Below are 16,473 nucleotides of genomic sequence, written 5' to 3' on the forward strand. Positions count from 1 at the left end.
GATAGGGTGGGGGGTCGCTAGGACCCCCGAGGGGCGTGTGTGTTATGATGATGATGATTGGGGTGGGGGTCGCTAGGACCCCCTCGGGGCGCTTGTGTTATGATGATGATGATGATGATGATGATGATGATGATGATAGGGTGGGGGGTCGCTAGGACCCCCGAGGGGCGCTTGTGTTATTGCGACGTCGGCGGCGTCTGGGAAGCGGCGGCGCGTGAAGCGGCGCAGTTGGGACAGTACTTGACGGCGCAGTTGATGCACACGTACGCTCGGCACTCGTGGCACAGGATCTTGGTCTTGACGTCTTTGCTCCTGGGACACACGCGGCACCTTCGCCTCTTGACCGGAGAGGAGTCGCGGGGCGTAGCGTCGGCGGCGGTGCGAGTAGTACTAGCGTCAGCATCGTCGGCCTCGGTAGTAGTGATGGTAGCAGTAGTACCTCGAGCCGCGACTCGGCCTCCTCCTCCTCCTCCTCCTCCTCCTCCTCCTCCTCCTCCTCCTCGCGCTAACGCCCTGGCTTCCATCATGGGGCGCGCGAGCGCTTTGCCCAGTCGCTCGAGGAAGAGCCGTCGTTTGTTGAGCTTGCCCGCCATCCAGTCGGGGTGAATTTCCCTCCAGAGCACGAACGCGTTGTAGGCCGCCACGTCGACCATGTTGTGGAAGAGGGCCACGGGCCACCTGCAGGTCTTTCTCCTGCAGCTGTACGTGCTCACGACCTTGTCCAGGTTGTCGACGCCTCCTTTGGTGCGGTTGTAGTGCAGAACCAAGGGAGGTTTTCCTCCACCGCCGCCGCCGTTGCCGCTGCTGCTGCTGCCGTTGTTGCCGTTGCTGATGCGGCGGCTAGGCCGGGGCTCGGGGCCGGAGCGGCGGTGGCGGTGGTAACGAGGAGCGGTGGTGAGGAGCAGCACGTTCTTGTTCTTCTTGGCCACGTAGGAGAGGATGATCGTGTCGGGCCCTCTTCCTCCTCCTCCTCCTCCTCCTCCTCTCGGTCCCGCGGAGCCGCCGAGTACTACGGATTCGACGGAGCCCACGGCCCTGCCCTTGACGCAACGCAGCTCCCTGGGGACCTCGGGTCTGTTCGATCGCAGAGTGCCCAGCACGGTGTGGCCTCTTTCGCGAAAGAGCCTGTCGGCGAGCTCGCGCGAGGTGAAAAAGTTGTCGCACGTGACGTTGCGTCCCGGCGGCAATCCCTCGGTGAGGTCCACGACCACTCGAGTGGCCAGGTGCTTTTCGGGAGGGCCGCGCTTGTCGGGCTTGCCGGTGTACACTTGCATCTTCCACGCGTAGCTGGAACGCGCGTCGCACGCCACCCATATCTTGATCCCGTACCTGGCCGGTTTGCTGGGCATGTACTGTCTGAACGGACACCTTCCTGATGGCGAGAGAGAGACAGAGAGAGAGACAGAGAGAGAGAGAGAGAGAGAGAGAGAGAGAGAGAGAGAGAGAGAGAGACAGAGAGAGAGAGAGAGACAGAGAGGTGTGGGAAAGTGGGGAGAGATTCGGGCAGAAACGGAAGAAGAGACGTGAGTTTGACAGAGAGCACACGTGGAAGATAAAGTCATGTACAAAGCAGCACAAACGCAGAACCCAACAGCAATACACCAAAGCTAGCGTTGTCGTCGTCGTGCCCGCTACTCTTCCTCCTCTCTTCCCCCAGTCGCGCACAACACGCGCCAAACATACCTCTGAATGGCACCAGTCTCTCGTCGACGGTGACCTCCGGTCCCGGTCGGTACATGGCGGGCAGCCTCGCGCACCACTCGTCCCACACGGCTCTGATGGGGGCCAGTTTGTCGTGGCCGCCCTCGCCTCGCGCGGCTCGTCTGGTCTCTCTGTCGTCGAAGCGCAGCGCGCTCGAGTAGGCTCGAAAGGTCTTGAGCGGCATCGCGGCTCTGAACACGGACCTGCCGCTCTCGGCGTCCCACAGGCTCTCGCAGGCCTCTCCCCGGGACCTGTACACGCCGGCGAGCACGAGCAGCCCCACGTAGGCCCTGAACTCGACGCGACCCATGCGCTTCCACCCGTCGATGGCGGGCCTGCGCCTGTCCGCTTCGAGGTTGGTCATGGCGATCACCGAGTCCTCTATCTCCGGCGGGAAGTAGGCCATGAACGCGGAGGCCTCGTCTCGCGCCGCCGCCGCCACGGCCTCTTCGGTGGGGCCTCGTTCGTGCGGGTCGGGGTCAAGGTCGTCGTCTTCTTCTTCTAATTCTTCTAATTGTTCTTCTTCTTCTTCTTCTTCTTCTAATTCTTCTTCTTCATCGTCATCGTCATAATCATCGGCGAGGACGTCTTCTTCTTCTTCTTTTTCTTCTTCTTCATCATCATCATCATCATCATCGGCGAGGACGTCTTCTTCTTCTTCTTTTTCTTCTTCTTCTTCTTCATAGTCTTTGTCTTCTTCATCATCGTCATAGTCATAAGCATCGGCTACATCTGCGTCGCGAGTTTCACCGACAGCGCCGTGGCTGCGATCGCGCCCAAGATCATGAATGCCACCTGCAGCACGGCCGGCGTCGTCCTCTTGCCAAATCTCCCAAGTCCCCCGCCCCGGTTCAGCGCCTGCTTCTTCCTCTCCCTCTCGGCAGTTCGACTCGCCTTGCGAGCCGCCGTCCTGGCAGAGTTGCGATGCCATTTCGTAGTCCTCTTCCGCAAAGTACCTATGCGGGTCCGCAACCCCATCGTTTTCGTCCTCCTGATCCTCCGAGTACCGCTCCTCGTCTGCGAGCGTTCGGGCTGTCGAGTCGTTATCCCCCTCGGCCTCTTGCTCCTGTTCCTCGGTCTCTTCCTCCTCTTCCTCTTCCTCCTCTGAGTTCTCCTCCTCCTCTGAGTTCTCCTCCTCTGATTTCTCCTCCTGCTGCTGCTGATGCAACTGCTGCTGCTGCTGCTGCTGCTGCTGATGCTCTTGGTCTTGGTCTTCCTCGACCCCTAGACCGCCGTAGCGAAACGTGGCCGGTCGCAACAACGGAGCCGCCGGAGCCCACCCCGCGTACGCCAGACGCGCTGGAGATGGCGACGGTGATGGGGAGCGGGAGGAAGGGGACGACGACGACGACACCGCCGACACCGCCGGCGAAAGCGATCCGCCGGCGCCGACCTTAGTGCTCTTTGGGTCCCACGGTCTAGTGCGTGACATTGTATTTGTCTTCTTCTTCTTTCTCGGTGGCACCTTGTTGTCGTTGTTGTTGTTGTTGTTGTTGTACGGCGCGCGCTGGGACACCGCCTCTGTAACCAAACCCCGACACGCTTAGTACCCGCCATCCTCGCTCTTATCATTTTGGCGCGCGACACGCTGGGCTTTCGCCGGCGTGTTTCTCGATCCCCTCCGCCCGTCTCTCTCTCTCTCTCTCTCTCTCTCTCTCTCTCTCTCTCTCTCTCTTCTTTGTCTCCCGTCCCCTCGGGGGGATCTCGCGACCCCCGCATATTCCCTCCTCCCTCTCTCCCTCTGTCCCACCCCGTCGGGGGCCCTCGCGACCCCAGCCGCCTTCCTTCCTTACTACCTCCGCGGGGGGGGGACCCGCATCCCCCGACCCCGCCGCCGACGATCCCCCCTGGCGGGGAGCATCAGGGTTAACAGCGGCCTCCGCTGGCCGCGCACCATAGAGCCTGCGCGAAAACGGAGTTATTTCAACTAGGCGGATCCCGGCCGCAGGCGGAAAGGCGGGGCTCGCGGGGGTTACCTGCGGTTACCTGAGAGTGTCTGGGTGCCCTGTTTTGTTCTCTGCTTGGCACTGTTGGGATTAGATCGGTGGTACTGGGGGATGACCATAACACTGATGATGTGTACATTTCTCGATGGGGTGCTCGGTCGACAGACAAACTCACTTGTGACACAAACAAACTGACATGAGACAGAACCACATTTTGGCATCCAGTGCTCTTTATTCTTCATCGTCGTGACATTACATTACAAAGAATGTGAAACCGCTTGACATGAACCATTGTGAGTTCTTGTCTCGGGGTGTATTGCAAAATGCAAGCACACATTACACCGAGTGGTACGAGGCGAACGGAGGTGCACTGTCGATTGACATAGGAGATTCGTCGACGTTTGGTGTTCCGTCACGCCGCCTTGCCAAGGTGCTTTATTGGGGATAGATGGGCCGGGGGTGACTTGGTTGCGGTGGATCGAAAATCCATTCGTAGTGCTGGAATACGACTCTCTCTGTGTTTGTTCTGCCATGTGGGGCTTCATGTGTTACATCGGGAGCGTAGCGGGCGCTGTTTCCGGCATTGCACGCGGCACATATGCACGTCTTGTCAAACGGAGCCACGGCTTGAACCGCTGCATTCCTTTTGTATCTATCCCAGTATTTCTCGGGTGGGCCCTGCACTGGTTCGGGACGCTCTGTTGTTGCCCGTGTCGATCGCCCCTCCAGTACATACTCCTCGAGTGTACCGTGGTCTGCTGGGGAGAGGCGAATCCTCTTATTCTTCTTCTTCTTCTTCTTGCCGTTGCGATCGAACGACTCCATCGTGAGCCACATATGTCGACGTGCGGAACGGGGAAAGTGGCTAGTAGTCAGCCTGTGACACTTGGTCTTCATTGTGTCAGTACATGAGTTTTCCCTCTAAGATCGTTCTCTTTCACTAAAGAGAACGATCTTACGGTTACTGCGGTTCCGTTCTGTGTCTGCGATGCAATACCCACCGAAACCAAGGAGAACGAAAGTGCTGCATTGGAGACACAGTGCGACGAGACGGATGGGTGCATTATCCCCGACCTGGGAAGGTTACGCACCGTGGCATGGTATAAAAGCTGTATGGATGAGATTGTAAGCCACTGAAGCTCACTCTGTGACAGTGTCGGCGCATAACGCAGCAGCAGCAACGGCAGAGCAAAGCCAGTGATGCCGCAAGTGCACAGCATACGTTTGACGCACCCGAGGTTGGTGTTCCCTGGCGGAGAAAGGACCAAGCCTTGGGAGATGTATAGACCTTGGGCCGACGACATCATGAAGATACACATGGTGTCTGGCAAGATGCCAGAGAGGATCAAGGAGCCGGAGGAATGGGGAGATTTCTGTCCCAATTGCATAGACTTTCTCGACCTGGAAGACCTGAGTGTTCTGTGCCTTGATGGCTTTCACATGGTGCACTTTTGGCTTCATTGCAAACTGAAGGCTTTGCTGCTGGGATGGGCTCGTTGGTACGTGTACGTGGACAAAGTTGCCACGGTGGGATCGCGTTTGACCGTGCTGTTAGAAGACGAGGGCAAGTCGGCGGCGAACGCGGAAGCGCTCGCTCGACAGCTATGGCTTGCTTACAGGGATTACTTTGGATCGAGATGGGTCGTCGAGCAGCCTGGCTTGCATGGTGACAGGCGCAACCCCGAGACTACATATAACGACTGCGAATATGAAGTCGAGGAGGAAAAACTTCTGTGTGTCGCAATTGAGGGCGAACACGGTGACTTTGGACGGCTGGTCGACGAGCGGATGGCCGTGATGCCGCGTCTGGGAGAGGTCTTTCGGACCGAACCCAACGGCAGCGATTGTCTTCTGTGGTGCAAGACCAACGACACGGATGTGAGGCGAAAGGCCGCAACTCTTAGGCTCTGGTATCCCGAACAGTAGAAGGGGGGGGCAAAGTGTGCACTGTATTGTATTGTATCGGCTTGTTATCACACTGCTTGTAATAATAAACCTACATGAAATGTTACATGTTGTTGTTATGTGTGGGACTCTCATTTCAGTCTAGTCCGTCCGCTCGCTCTTCTAACAGCGCAAACACTGACTTTTGCCATTGCGGTGAAACACGCACACTTCTGCGTTTACCGTGCTGTACTTGTATATAAAATCACACACATTGGACAACTATAAGTGAGAGACCTCTCAGTTACAGCGTTAGTTTCTTACAAAAGACCGACACACGTCGGGATGGCTAGGTCTTCGCTGGGGTATATGTGGTCGATGCGAAACACGATAGCTGGGGGTGGGATTGTCGGTCGGACAGCCAGCTTTGTTGTGAGACAGCCGAAACATTGGCGAGTGTATTTGCCCGAACACTGGGAGAGTTGGACTCACTTGCATTTGCACACAGCACATAATTGAGGTAGCTCTTACCATGGACGCATGGTATCTGTTTTTGTACTTTGTCACTCGTATGCTTACAGTGAATTCGGCAACTCATTCGCTGATCTACATTTATACAGCGATGTCCGCAGATCTCGGCTTGCCGGGTGTGCACAAGTTTACAGCAATAGGTCTACTGGACGGTAAACCCTTTGACCGTTTCGACACTGACAACCCACGGAAAACCCCCACAACAAACTGGGCAAGACAACGCTTAACTACTGACTACTTGGATAAGGGCACGCAGAGTCGACTCAGCAAGCAGCAATGGTTTGGCGTTAACCTAGATGTCGTGATGACTCGGATGGGACACTCGGTGTCCGATGGAGATGTACATGTTCTACAGTGGTTGCACGGATGTTATGGGGAAACTAACCCCTCTGAGGAGAGGCTGCTGCAGTTTGTCCGCGGGGTGGATAAGTACGCTTACGATGGTGACGATTTCATGTCTTTTGATTATGTCACACTGAGGTGGTCTGCTGCGACCGAAGCGGCGAAACCCATCGCGGACAAATGGAACGGTGTGACCGTATTGACCGAATACACCAACGGCTACTTGCGTGGCGAGTGTATCAAATGGTTGACTATGTTTGTTGGATATAGCACACAGGAACTCGGAGAAAGGGCAACCGTCCCTGAGTTGTACGTGTTTACACGGAAGACAAATGGCACTACTCTCACATTGATTTGTCTGGCCTCTGGGTTTCCCACAAACACGCCTGCGATGAGGCTCATGAGGAACGGCCGAGTTCTCAATACGGACGACGGTCTTAAACTGTGTGACACTCTACCAAACGACGACGACACGTTTCAAAGACAGATCGCTGTGGATATATTACCGTCTGACACGGGGAACTTCACCTGCGACGTGTTGGAGGAAGACACGGGGTATCACGTTGTCAAACACTGGCGAGCGGGGGATCGCACAACTCTTCGAACAATTGGCTGGCCGAACGCTGTTTTACTGTCGACAACGGCGTGTTTGTGCACTGTAGCTTTGTGTCTGGTGGTGGCGTGTATCGTACGAAAACGGAGGACTGGGCAAATTGTAAACCGCAACGATCGTTTCCCACAACACCATGGGCTACAAGATGAGACATCTGGAGTTTGATACATAGTGCTTTGTATGCGTGTATGTCCCAATAAATGATTTGTCAATACAACTGCTGTACTGTGGTGTTTTACGGCTAACAACATCATCAGAGTACCCAGACACCATTGATTGTTATTGCATTTTATTTTCTACAACATAGCATAGACCATAAACCATAACATCTGTGTATACGACACATTGTTTCCATAGTACTCTGCTTTACATGGGAGTGCATTGATAACAATACAAAATGTAACAGTACAAAACACAGCATAACATATAACAACGGTGTAAAATTCTACCCGTTATTGCATAGGAGTACATTCACAACAATATCAACAGTGACATTGGTGATTACATGTAATGCGTTAGGCTGTATGTATGATACAACCAAATAAGACTTAATCTTCATCCCCAGGCTGCAATGTTCATGACACTGGCCTCCGTTTTATACAAACATGATACGAAAACAAAAGAGTACAATTATGTACTAGTACATGGCACACACAATACTTCATAACACTTGGAATGCTTTATATGGAATACAAAAACAATTGTAATACACTATTCAGCATTATCATGTCTTACAGCGTCGTCATTTCTTACGGATTGCGTTGCTGCAAGTTATAGTCCACGTTGACCCTTTTCTTCTTTTTCAAGCACATCCTGCAGCACAGCACACAACACACGCAGCTGGCTATCGCTACTGTTACGACTACAGCGATAGCTATGTACAATCCGTAGGCTGCCAAGAACGAGTCTTTGCTGTCTTGATACAAGTCTTCCCCGCTCTCGACGCGAGCCGTCTCCTGTTTCAGAGCAGCGAACACGCCAGCATACTCGACCTCTTCGTCCTCGCTCATGTCATTGTCGATGCTCTTCTCCTCCTCTTCAGTCAAAGGGTGACCCGTGAGCTCAGCCACAGCTGTGAGTGCACCGTTTAGGTCTTTTGCGTACAGGCTATTTCCCACTTTGATTATCTGCTGAATGGTCGCCAGTTTCTCCTCGGGCACCCCTACGGCTTTGGCAAACTTGACAATGACATCTTTGTTGCTGACCACAGCGGCTCCTATGGCTTTAGCCGCCCCCTTTGCTTTATCGGACGTTGCAATCCTTTTGACGGCCTCCAGCTTCTTCTTCAGCTTCTCCACCGTTGAGGCCTTCGTGTCGATCCTATACACACCCTTGGCTACCGCCACTTTGCCCGAGCTCACCTTCGTCGAGCCCGCGTACACCTCGCAGTTTGTCGAGGAACACTCTTGGCACAGCTTCACTAGGCACTCTTTCAGCGTCTGCGCGGTTTGACATTGACTGGTCTGTAGGGTTTCTGTCTTGGGGCATCTGTATGACACTTTGGCCTCGGTCGAGCCGTAACTCTTCAACTGCAGCCCTTCCAGGCTGGAGGTGAGGATTCTACTGTTGTCGTCCTTTTTGGAGTACCCCTTGAACAGCCTGGTGTCGTCGCACCGCTGCACGGCGCAGGCTTTGCACACCAGTTGCTTGTACGTCTTGTACGTGGACGTGCGGCCCACACTAGACGCGTCCACTGTCACAGTCTTACCGTTCAGACATTTCACACTGTAGCTCTTCTTGGTCGAACTGCAGCTGGCGGAGTAGAACAACACTCCTAAGCACAGGATAGTGTAGACCGCTGTCTTCATAGTTGACAAATTAACCGGAGATGCTTCTACGTGACTCTGATGTCTACGTCTAGAAACGAGCTATGTCCGTAAGCTGTTGCGTTCTCTCAGCAGTGGCACACTGTTGGGATAAAGCGGCCTGTTTTGGGTAGTATTTAATCACAGCCACAATGCCTTGCCGCCGACCCACAGCACGGGAGCCGCCGACCCACAGCACGGGAGCCGCCGACCCACAGGTCGGGAGCCGCCGACCCACAGCGCGGGAGCCGCCGACCCACAGCGCGGGAGCCGCCGACCTGTGGGTCGGCTGATTATGATAACCCTGGGGCTTGCAATAACACCCATGTTATGAGGATGCCTTCTCTGATAATCGATTGTAAACATGATGCGTGTTTTGCTTATGTTTCTGTGTGGAACTACTTGTTTGGGCTGTCTGACTGATAGCAGCGGTTGCTGTACGTGCCCTCCTGGCTCGATAATGGCAGATGGGGGGGATTGCGATGATCCCCGGTGTGTATATTGTCACCTATACGAATACATGGATGTATACAACAGACTGACTAGTTGTATGTCACAACCCTACTGCGATGCCAACAAAAACTTTATACCCGGAGACTTTTATTCCAGCGCAACGTACGCCTTTTTTTACTTGGATGGACGTCTTTCCATTACACGTGTACAAGATGGGGATAACAGCGTACTGTATGATGACACCGGTTCACCATACAATCTACCATTGTGTTCACACCTGCACTACTTTGTGCCGCACTGTGTACCGTGTTGGACTTCTGGCGGAGGCACCGCGGTTGTCTGCCGAAAGGGTGTGCGTCCTACATTTGTGAACGGCCAACGCATGTGGTCCGACACATACAAGCCCAAGTACATTGTGTACAACCCACAAGAACGGCTAACATGTGTGTGTAAACCCGGATTCCACTGTTCTAGTGAAGAATGTATGACCTGCATTGAAGGGGAACAGCCCGCCGCCGTTACCCAGGCCCCTCCGTTTCTGTCTGAGGACTCTGACACGAGGACATCAACCCCGGGGATTATCTCGGCTGTGTGTGTCGTGCTTGTGCTGTTGCTGATATTTGGCCTAACGTTCAGAAACCACAGTGCGCTACGCGGTGTGTGTATACGTGCTGGACATGAATGCCGTGTTGGACTCTCGGCTGTTAACGACTGTATCACAAGGTTAGTTGGACGACTGAGTAGACCAGCTAGAGCACCTGCCGTAGTACTCACTGTATTGCATGACGACAATGTCGTCTTGGATAAACCCAATTGCGAAGGACCGCTGAGTGACTATGACCAAGTACCCGACAATGTCGTCTTGGATAAACCCAATTGCGAAGGACCGCTGAGTGACTATGACCAAGTACCCGACAATGTTGTCTTGGATAAACCCAATTGCGAAGGACCGCTGAGTGACTATGACCAGGTACGTAGGAGCGGTGAGCGGAGGATAGCGGGGGTCCGAGTGACTATCGTCTTGTATGCTGTTACGACTGTCGCCCTATTGGGCACCCTTATAGTTGGAACTCTGTATGCAACAGACCGGTTGCTGACAACCTATTGTGACTCCAGCATCTCTGTGTACACCTTTCCGCTGGGCTACACTGTGACAAGCAAAGGAGTTGGGAACTTGGAGGCCCTAGCGCTCTCGGGGTTCTTGAATAGATGCAGTAAACAAAATGAGTTCGTGGTGCCCGCCAATATCAAGTTTCACAAGGCCATCAGGTGTTTGAGAGGTAGCAGGGAATACAAGAGAGCATCCGGTGACGCATCGCAGATCAAGCAATCCCATGATAGCAAGGACTCTGTCTCCGGACACGCAGGGGTGTCGGGGTCCATGCTGGGTGTAACAGCTTCGGCCGAAGTGACGTTCAGTAAGACTGATGCCGTGGAGAGATCGATGGAAAGGACCGTGTCTTCGAGTAACAAAATTTCAGTCTCGTCATCGTCATATCAGTGCCAAGTGGGCAGCGCCACCTTCTCGTCCTACGAACCCACCACTGCGCTCCGTGCATCACTGAAGGAGCTTAACAGCAACCCAGACGGATACATCGATGAGTTCCTCAACACTTGGGGCTACGGGTTCGTAAGCTCAGTGGAGGTTGGCGGATACTACAGCTCGTTTGAAGTGTTCTCGACCTGCAACAAGGACGCTGAGGACAGCTTGAACGATGCTGCTGAGCGCTGCAGAGAGAAGGGAGCAAAAGTCGAAGTCTCTGGCTTTGGTGTAGGAGCTAGCGCTGGTGGTAGCACGTCACGATGTAACACAGAAGGGCTGTCAGAGTATCAGAAGAAGGCACTGTCGTCTATATCCAGACAGTCTCAATATGTGCAGATAGGAGGGAACGACCTTGGGGGAGAGGACGAGTGGGAGAGCACGCTCAAGATGAACCCGTACCCTCTGAGGGTACGCATAACCCCGATTTTCAACATAAAGGGTATATCTCCGAGTGCTGTCAAGTTGCTAAAGCTCAAGCTTCAAAACGTTCAGCTCTACCCAGACGAGTTTTTAGCCGAGCAAGTACCGGACATAATGCCTAGGCGTTGCTGACAGGGGGGACAAAGGGGATATTTCATGCTCTTTTCATACAGTGTGTATATATTTTTGTATAAACCACCACCACGATAAGTCTATTTTACTTGTGATATAAAACTGTATATGTAACCTCAACGTGCTGCTGTGTTCGTGAATAAACAAACGTACACTGTGATCTTGTACGGAGTTTTCATTTGACATTTGGTGTATAAAGGAATCAAACCCAGCTCAGTGTATGACTGTGTTTCGACAAAAATGGAACGGTGTAAAAAACCACACAGTAACAGTGTAAAACACCACACAATAACAGTATGTTTCCACCTTTATTGTACTGCACAGATACCACATGATCCACACAACGAGGACAGAAACAGACTCCTAATATCGGTCGTTATCTTGCATATCCATTTGGTGAAGAACACCGATTCTCAGCACACTGTCTTCATAAACAGTTCTGTCAAAACAATCTTGTGTATGATGGCAAACTACCTAATGTAGCTAGCCTACCTAACCGAACATGACCACAGAACAATTAAACTGAGAATACCCAAGCGCCCCACCGATCCCCATTAGCACATAAGAGGACAAGTATGCTCCTGCTCCAAATAATCCCACAGATGTAAGGCCGAAGAATCTACACCATTCCCTTGTCTTAATCATCTCTTCATGCTCTTTTCGCATTTGGTCTTGCTCTTTCCTCTTATGCTCCCTGTCTCTTTCGAGTTTCTTCTGAGCTGCCTTGTACATATCGTTGCTGTAGTGCTCACCTCCGTTGAATTCTACCATGTCCTCTATTTTACTCAACAGAATGTCCACTTGGGTTTGGTTTACTCTCTGAGTGTTGCTCAGCATGTGGTACCTTCCGCCACACTGGTTTATCACTCTTTGTAGCTCTTTGCTTTCCTTCACGTAGTCTCTCACCGATTTACCCTTTAGCAAGTCACCGTGTGTAAACAAGACCAAGGTGTACGTGAAAGCGTCTTCTCCGAAGTTGTCTCGAATCCACTTTATGCTGCTCCGCTCCTCTTGTGTGAACCTAGACTTTAGGCTGATTACCAAAAGGAATCCGTGCGGTCCGGGTACCGACTGTTCGACACACTCCTCGATCTTTCTTTTCACATCGTATTGTGTTTTGGTTGTGTCAAACAACCCCGGAGTGTCGATCACAACGACTTTGACGTCGTCTCTGTCCACCTCTTTCTTCACACAGCCAACGGTGACGGACTCGGGTGACATGTCCTCCTTGAAAGCGTTGCTATCGCCGAGTATAGTGTTACCAGACGCGCTCTTGCCAGACCCGGTCTTGCCCACGAGAATCAATCTGACGTGCGGACGGGGTGGAGAACCTGCGGGTGACATTCACATTCTCGTACAGACTCCTACGGACAGCATTGCATTCAATGTTTGGTGTGTAACAAGGCCATTTTACACCCACCTTTGTCATTCTTCTGCTGACACCGAGCGACATGCCCGCTTAGTGTCAGTGACAAGACAAGTATAAAAGAGATAACCGTTGCCATGTTTCATGCTCGCCGTGACATACGCAGTAAGCCGCACATAAACTAGGAGTAGCTGGAAGGGGTACTGTGATAATACGTGAGTTTCCGTGAGCACGCCTCAGAACGCATGTACTCTTGAGCGCCACGCTGACCGAGAGGACAGGGGATAAGACGTTCAAATTGTACAAGACTTTGCTCTACAATGGTAGCACGTACTGCCATTCCATGGATCGTGAACATAATGTCAACTGTGTACAATGCAAGCAATAAAACGAATGACACTCTGTGTATGTTCATCCTTCATTTATTGTTATTTCACGGTCAAAACACAATAATAACACATATTCTTCTTCTGTGTATTACACATCCAATAGCAACTATGATGAGAACAACGATCAGACCCAAGCTCAATCCAATTGTTAGTCTAACATATATGGTCTGCTTGCCTCCCGTGTGATCTGTAGGGACAACTATCAGCTTGAAAATGGCGATAGTTTCCACAGCTCGCTTTGTACGAGATCTTCGTGTGGTCAGAACAGAACAGCTGTACATTCCAGCATCACCAAATGTCACATTCTGAAGAACCAAAGACAGGTCTCCCTCGTTCATTCCTCTGTCTTGTAAATCCACTCGCTCCTTGAAGGATGGGTGTTGGAAGTCTGGTACAAAAAAGTCGTCACGATACAGAAGCACATATTCAGCACGCATCAGATCAGTTCGCCTCCACTCTACACCCGCAATGACAGTCCTCGTGTATGAACATCGACATGGTAGAATCACAACCCCTTGTCCACTCTCTGCTGTGACATCAGTGGGATTGTCCGTGGCGTTGATCAGTTCACAGCACACAATGAAAATCACAAAGGGTAGCATTCCGATGGTGCGTACATCTCCTGTCTGTTTCCTGTGGGATATATATACAGACACTGTCACACACATCGCACTACATGCATACCGTCGTTACAATGCCAGGTACTCATCGACTTACCATACGCCATCCCAGGGTGGCGTTCCCCGACTCTAAGATCGACAAACTCTCTAGATTCTACAGCCCCAGCCTTGACAGAATCATGAAAAGGCACGTGCTCTCGAGCTCAATGACGACCAAGATGACCACGGTTGAGAAGCCTAAACTGGGCACGTTTGTGCCGTATATACAGCTTTTGGAGGTGGAAGACCTGGCCGACCTGACCGCGGACGGGTTTCAGCTGTGCCATTTTTGGTTGAGATATTGCATGGGCAGGGATTACATCTGCCGTGCGTGGTACGTGCAAGTGGATCGCACCGCTGACTTAGGGTGGACGTTAACCCTTTTGCTGGACGACGACACGATGGATGTGGAGCGCTTCACTGAGCAGTTGTGGGAAGCTTACAAAGAATACTTCACGCTCAGCTGGATACCAGGAGAGGCAGACCGCCACACCGACTGCCAGTTCGAAGACAATCGCTGGAAACTTGTAAGCGCGGCGATTGACAAAGACCTACGGGAGTTGGTGGACGAGCGCTTTAGTGTGGTGCCTCGTTTAGGAGATGTATTCCGTGAGACGGAATCGCAGCAAGCAACTTGCCTGCTGTGGTGTGACACCAACCAAGACGACTTGAAGTGGAAGACCTGTTTGTTATGGTATCCAGAACGCCAGAGATGAAATGGGATTCAGTGAAGCGTGTCCGCATTTGAGCTACGATGTGTGTGTAGCATACAACAACGACAACACCGGCTACGGTGCTTATGAAAGCAATGATAAACCTACTAAGATTGTCCTTTGTGTAACATGCAGTGTGTAACTACATGACTTGTGAACATAAACGTCCAACTACACTAATAAAAGAAACCACATAAACCCTGTGTGTGTCACCTTGATTTTATTTGCTTTTGCCAACATTCACATTCACAATAACATCGGGAGCGACACATATACATTTCACTGGTGCGTTTGGTTACGGTACACAGTCTACGAGTCTGTAGCTCGAAACACTTTATAGCCTTTCCATTCGTCCGTCAGTCCGTATATGTGCATGTTATGTGACATGAGTATCAGGCCAATACTGTGCTTTGTAGCAACTGGTATGTCTGGATCACTAAGCATCTTGCGAATTGTGTTTTCCTGACACGACATCTTGGTTGCGAGAACAAGCTCTTCGTATTCCTTGGCCAGAATCACGCCTTCTGCCCACATGTCCTCAATGGCGTCCTGGATTGTGGTGACTCTGGCTAACAACTGGTGTAGCTCCATGTCCTCCATTAGTTCAGCGCCGTTGAGTCGCTTCCCTTTCCACCCCAAGGCGAGCATCGCTGCAGGGGTCAAGGTGTGAGTGGTTTTGCTTCGCTCTAGTGAAAAACACAAAACCCGTAAGACATGATACAAAAGGAAACACATGTAACACCGACAGACCATCTCATGTTTTCTTTACGTTGTGCTTTTATCAATGGTACCTAGGGGGCCTTTCGGACCGTTTTCCTCTAGCCAGGCGTATAAATGCTTGCAGTGAGTCTGTACTATACGAAGCAACGTCTCGGCGCGCTCATCGTCGTCCAGACAGTAGTCCACGAGTGCCCGGATTCGCCTTATGGCGTTCGGGGTCTCGGTGTTCGGGTAAAGATGAATGAAGTCCTCGTATATCACACGTTCATAACACCAGCAACCTCGGATGATGTCGTGCCTGTACGATTGCAGTTTGCACACGCTCATTGTGGTCAACCCGAATGTGGATAGGCTTTAGAATGCTAGGTTTGCTATATTATTATATGCGGGGTCTTATGCTTCTAGCAAGGCATACAAATGCATGCAGTGAGTCTGTAATATACTAAACAACGCCTCGGCACGCTCTTCGTTGTCCAGACAGTAGTCCACGAGTACCTGGATTCGCGTTATGGGGTTCGGGGTCTCGAGGGACCTAGATAGCTCGGTGTCCGGGTGACGACGAATGAACTCCTCGTATATTACAGGTTCATAGCAGCAACTGTCGACGATGGCGTGCCTGTACGAGTGCAGTTTGTCCACGCTCATTGTCGTCAACCCGAATATGAAGACACTGTAGAATGCTAGGTTTGCTGTATTATTGCGCGGCGTACTTATGGGAGAGCAGTTGTCACTTGGGCACTCTTGTGGCTACCCCTGCATCGGAGCTGCGGGTCGGCTGGCTCGGAGCTGCGGGTCGGCTGGCTCGGAGCTGCGGGTCGGCTGGCTCAGAGCTGCGGGTCGGCTGGCTCGGAGCTGCGGGTCGGCTGGCTCCTGCGTCTAGGTCGGCCACTGTGTGGATCTGGTGATAACCCCTTTCATTGTCGGATAAAGCTGTCCTAAAGTTGTACGAGTAATCGAGAGTAGCTATTGATATAGTTGTCCCATTACCACTCATGCATAAACACTCCTATCGCTGCATACGGTACCGTTATGGCTGTGGAACAACTCAGGTCCTGGCAACATGACATTGCAGAGCGGTGCGTTTACCTAACCGAAAGTATTTTTGACAGATGCACGGACGAGGACGAGGCCCTAGATGCAACTGGTATAACGGAAATACAAAACCATGTGCATCGCCTACAGGCCCTAGTCGAATACAGCTTGCAGGATGAGGTGCGAGCCAAACAAAACACTATTATAAATTGCTGTATAAAGCG

General features: G+C 52.1%; 3 protein-coding genes across 3 annotated transcripts in view; 2 read left to right on the plus strand and 1 right to left on the minus strand.

Moving 5' to 3' along the window:
• LOC134639752 (peroxisomal membrane protein PEX13-like) overlaps positions 1-16,473 on the plus strand; it is a 233,496-nt gene that overhangs the window by 17,630 nt on the left and 199,393 nt on the right. The gene's annotated exons all lie outside the window — the stretch shown is intronic.
• On the plus strand, positions 6,064-7,182 carry LOC135933725 (H-2 class I histocompatibility antigen, L-D alpha chain-like). The gene has a single exon (XM_065471864.1). It carries the CDS (start codon positions 6,064-6,066, stop codon positions 7,180-7,182), a length of 1,119 nt encoding a protein of 372 aa, XP_065327936.1.
• On the minus strand, positions 11,863-13,727 carry LOC134639749 (GTPase IMAP family member 9-like). Its single transcript, XM_063491123.1, has 2 exons — positions 13,301-13,727; positions 11,863-12,701 (listed from the first exon to the last, which is right to left on the minus strand). The coding sequence occupies exons 1-2, from the start codon at positions 13,725-13,727 to the stop codon at positions 11,863-11,865; spliced, it is 1,266 nt and encodes a 421-aa protein (XP_063347193.1).

The sequence above is a fragment of the Pelmatolapia mariae genome, linkage group LG13 (assembly GCF_036321145.2).
Source record: "Pelmatolapia mariae isolate MD_Pm_ZW linkage group LG13, Pm_UMD_F_2, whole genome shotgun sequence".
NCBI classification, from domain to species: domain Eukaryota; kingdom Metazoa; phylum Chordata; class Actinopteri; order Cichliformes; family Cichlidae; genus Pelmatolapia; species Pelmatolapia mariae.

Coding starts and splice junctions, on each gene's coding strand:
- LOC135933725 (XM_065471864.1), top strand. CDS start 6,064: ATGGACGCATGGTATCTGTTTTTGTACTTTGTCACTCGTATGCTTACA.
- LOC134639749 (XM_063491123.1), bottom strand. CDS start 13,727: ATGCTACCCTTTGTGATTTTCATTGTGTGCTGTGAACTGATCAACGCC. Junction 12,702..13,300: donor CCCTACAGATCACACGGGAG/GCAAGCAGACCA, acceptor TGTCACCCGCAG/GTTCTCCACCCCGTCCGCAC.